The sequence below is a fragment of the Dendroctonus ponderosae genome, unplaced genomic scaffold (assembly GCF_020466585.1).
Source record: "Dendroctonus ponderosae isolate FM_Combo_2020 unplaced genomic scaffold, Dpon_F_20191213v2 Dpon_F_20191213_3, whole genome shotgun sequence".
NCBI lineage: Eukaryota > Metazoa > Arthropoda > Insecta > Coleoptera > Curculionidae > Dendroctonus > Dendroctonus ponderosae.
Window position 1 is genome coordinate 17394872 of NW_026018508.1, and position 3153 is coordinate 17398024.

The 3153-nt window shown below is 39.6% G+C and overlaps 1 protein-coding gene across 4 annotated transcripts in view; it reads left to right on the forward strand.

Moving 5' to 3' along the window:
* LOC109539879 (SUN domain-containing protein 1) overlaps nt 1–3088 on the forward strand; it is a 26503-nt gene extending 23415 nt beyond the window's left edge. The window contains exons 1-8 of one of the 4 annotated variants that reach the window (XM_019907945.2): nt 581–763; nt 1505–1567; nt 1621–1819; nt 1879–1991; nt 2044–2215; nt 2275–2407; nt 2460–2757; nt 2879–3088. In XM_019907945.2, the coding sequence (XP_019763504.1) occupies nt 664–763; nt 1505–1567; nt 1621–1819; nt 1879–1991; nt 2044–2215; nt 2275–2407; nt 2460–2732 (1053 nt within the window). In that variant the 5' untranslated portion in view covers nt 581–663 and the 3' untranslated portion in view covers nt 2733–2757; nt 2879–3088. Of the gene's footprint in view, nt 1–580; nt 764–1504; nt 1568–1620; nt 1820–1878; nt 1992–2043; nt 2216–2274; nt 2408–2459; nt 2851–2878 lie in introns of those variants that run through there. The other 3 variants (XM_019907944.2, XM_019907946.2, XM_048664871.1) reach the window with 3 other exon arrangements.
* The last annotated feature ends 65 nt before the right edge of the window (nt 3089–3153 follow it).

Below are 3153 nucleotides of genomic sequence, written 5' to 3' on the forward strand. Positions count from 1 at the left end.
ACCATATATTCCGGAAATTAACACAAAAATAAAAAATATATTCAAACCACATAATATCAACATAGCAGAAAAAACTAAAAACACCTTAGCAAATTTGAGTTTCACAAAATTTAAACCTAGGATTGACAAGTTAGACACGCCGGTATTTTTCTATCGTGGTTCTTTGACATTTTATTTGCTGAAATAAATCCCCGTTTTGTACATTTCCATTCAACCAATAAGTTCATACAAAATATTTCATCCAGTGGCTGCAATATTTGCAAGTGAAAGGTCATTTACAGTTAAATAAATAGAAATTTTGCTTTAAGCCTTTATTCTTGCCAGTGCCGTAGCAAGCTTAACTGGCGACCAAGGCACGATACCTTTTAAACTCCGCCCTATTTTCATTCGCATTAATTCGACCCAGAAATTTTTCGTTTTTCGGACCATTTGGCCCCTTTTTGTGAATAGCACCAGGGGCACGATGCCCCCTTTGCCTGCCCCTCGCTACGCCACTGATTCTTGCTTTATACAACTTGCTTTCATAGGAGATAGTTGGGTGGCCTACCTTAGCAAATGCACATACTTCTGACAGTTAATGTCTGTCAGCTTCAAGCTTGACATTTAATTCAAAAATCTCAATTTTTACAAACGAGTTGATAAGTAACGGGCAAAACCGATGTTATGGCCATGTACGGAGATCCACCGCTTTCCGAGTTCATTCCCGCCTATTATTGCAATAATTTCGCGCAGTCCAGGTCAAATTGTGCCACTATATGGAAAAGTAAGTCAGAAGTTCATAGTTCCTTATATTTCTTTATTGTAGTTTTTCATATTTCCTTCACAAGTTTGTTTCCAGTATATTTGCAAGCGCCTGTACTGTAACAGAGCAATCTTAAACTATTTGCTGATATCAACATTTAATTTAAAAGTCCCCGCTTCAAGTGTTTTCTATTTTGCTTGAAGTGTTTCAACTATTCTCGCAATGTAATTAACTCAATGAAAATCACCTTAAGTGGACAACGAGCTTACTTGTAGGAATTTCAAGCTGCGCAATTAACTACCTATATAGAGGACATAATCCTACGATAATAATTAAGCGTCCATACATTTTATGTATAAATTAAAATGGTTAATAAAAGCAAACTTTTTGGAAACCTAACTGTTGCCTCAAACATCGAGAAAAGTTTCGAGCAAAAAAGTGACCGCATTATTAACGTAGGCGGTTTCATGTAGGAGACGCCGCTGATTAAAATCTGTTGTTATTATCACAGAAGATATTTTGCATTCCCACTTAATCAAGAATAGCGAGTTTGATAATTTTCGCGCAAACCGTTTTGGGAATTATTGCAAAAAACCATGTTTACAGCCCACCAAAAATAATTTGATTCTTGACACCCTTAAAGCAGCCAACTTCCCCAGACACACCAGTGGGTGCGTCTTAGTGTCTGGGAGAACACCATTAAAACTAGGCTGAAAGCGGCCATCAACCTAAATTATCATTGAAAAGCACTTTAATTTCCAGGCATTTTTACCCATCTTTTTTCTATGGCCATTGCAACTGGCATTTGCTTCGGAGGCTACTACTGTAAGTATCTAAAAGACATCCTACAGGCAAAAATACTCGGAGCTCAATCCCAGATTACCAGAATTACTACCTGCCGATCCTCAACGACTCATTCCCGATAATTGAGGAGCCAATCGCAAACAACCCTGCAATTGCAAAGTTTCAATTTCCAAACCCGCATCCCGAAGATGCATGTGGAGTTGAAGTAATTGAAAGTCTCAAAGAGCAAATTCGGCGCTTGAATGAAAATGTTTCCGCCATCAACAAGTGGAGGTTTGCGCTTAGGCGTTTAATGTCAAAGAAATGTTTGAGTTAATCGACGATTCCTTCAGGGCGACGGTGAATTCGCACTTGACAAAATTGGAATGGGAACAGGCGGCGACGATCAATAGCCGCATTGAGGAAAGCTTCGACGTGTTTGAGGCAGACGGAACCGGGCTGATGGGTTAGCGGCAATTTCGTTAAAACTGTCCTTTACTAATTGCAGTATTTTCAAGATTACGCCGCATCGTATGCGGGGGGAATAATAGTGGGGATCTCCAAAGACACACTTCCTCATCCAACCCACCGCCCGTTATCGCTGTTCAAACTCCTCAACGTCGACGTTTTGAGTAGCCCGGAAGAGCTGATCCGTTCCTGTGTTTTGCCTGGCAGTTGCTTCGCTTTTAGGTTTCCATCATTTCTTTACTAGTACCATAGTTTTGGAAGTATATATATTAATTTATCAGGGGTTCCAGTGGATCAGTTCGCATCAAACTGGGCAAGCCGATTAAAATTGGAGGAGTGACTTTAAGTCATGCTTCTAAGCGTCTCCTGCTGGATGAGGGCATGAGCAGTGCCCCCCAAGAATTTGCCGTTTACGTAAAAATATCTTTTCATGTTAAAAAAATCAGCCAAAACCGAAGTTTTTCAGGGTTTCGTGGATTCGTCTGACAAAATTGGAGTTTTTCTCGGCAAATTCACGTACAACATCCACGGGAAGCAGCATCAGACGTTCAAAGTGCAAAGAAACCCGTCTCACAATGAAGTGTTTGAAGAAGTGGAGTTGGCGATTTTAAGCAACTACGGACGAGATGCGTTCACTTGCGTTTATCGGTTTAGGGTGCACAGGAGCGACAGTGAAACTGCGTTGAATCAAAGTCGAAATGCTACCGCGCGGAAAGTGGTAAATAAAAAGTGCTGTTAGCTTCTATTGCAGAAACAGCATTCAGGTAACTTCTACATAAGTAGTAAAGTAAATTTTTTAAAGCATAGGTCGCATAAAAACAGTAGAAGCTTGGAAAATACATGTTTCAATAAAAGTATAAATTTATTTAAAATTAATCATATCAGTTGTAGGTACACTTAGCGGCCGTTAGTTTGATGTAGCAGCCTTCAAATGATCATATTTCAATATTCACACGAAAATTCTATTTGCCATAGAAGATAATCAATCACAGGATCGAACTGGTTTGGCTCTCCCGAAAAACCCAATCTCAGACAAACAATTCTTATAAACTAATCAGCAGGGGCGGATCCAGCTTTAAAGTCAGGGGGGGGGGTTATGTAGAAAAAATACAGTCTTCTGTTGTCTATGAAATTAGAAAAATGATCGTCGTTTTGTGCAA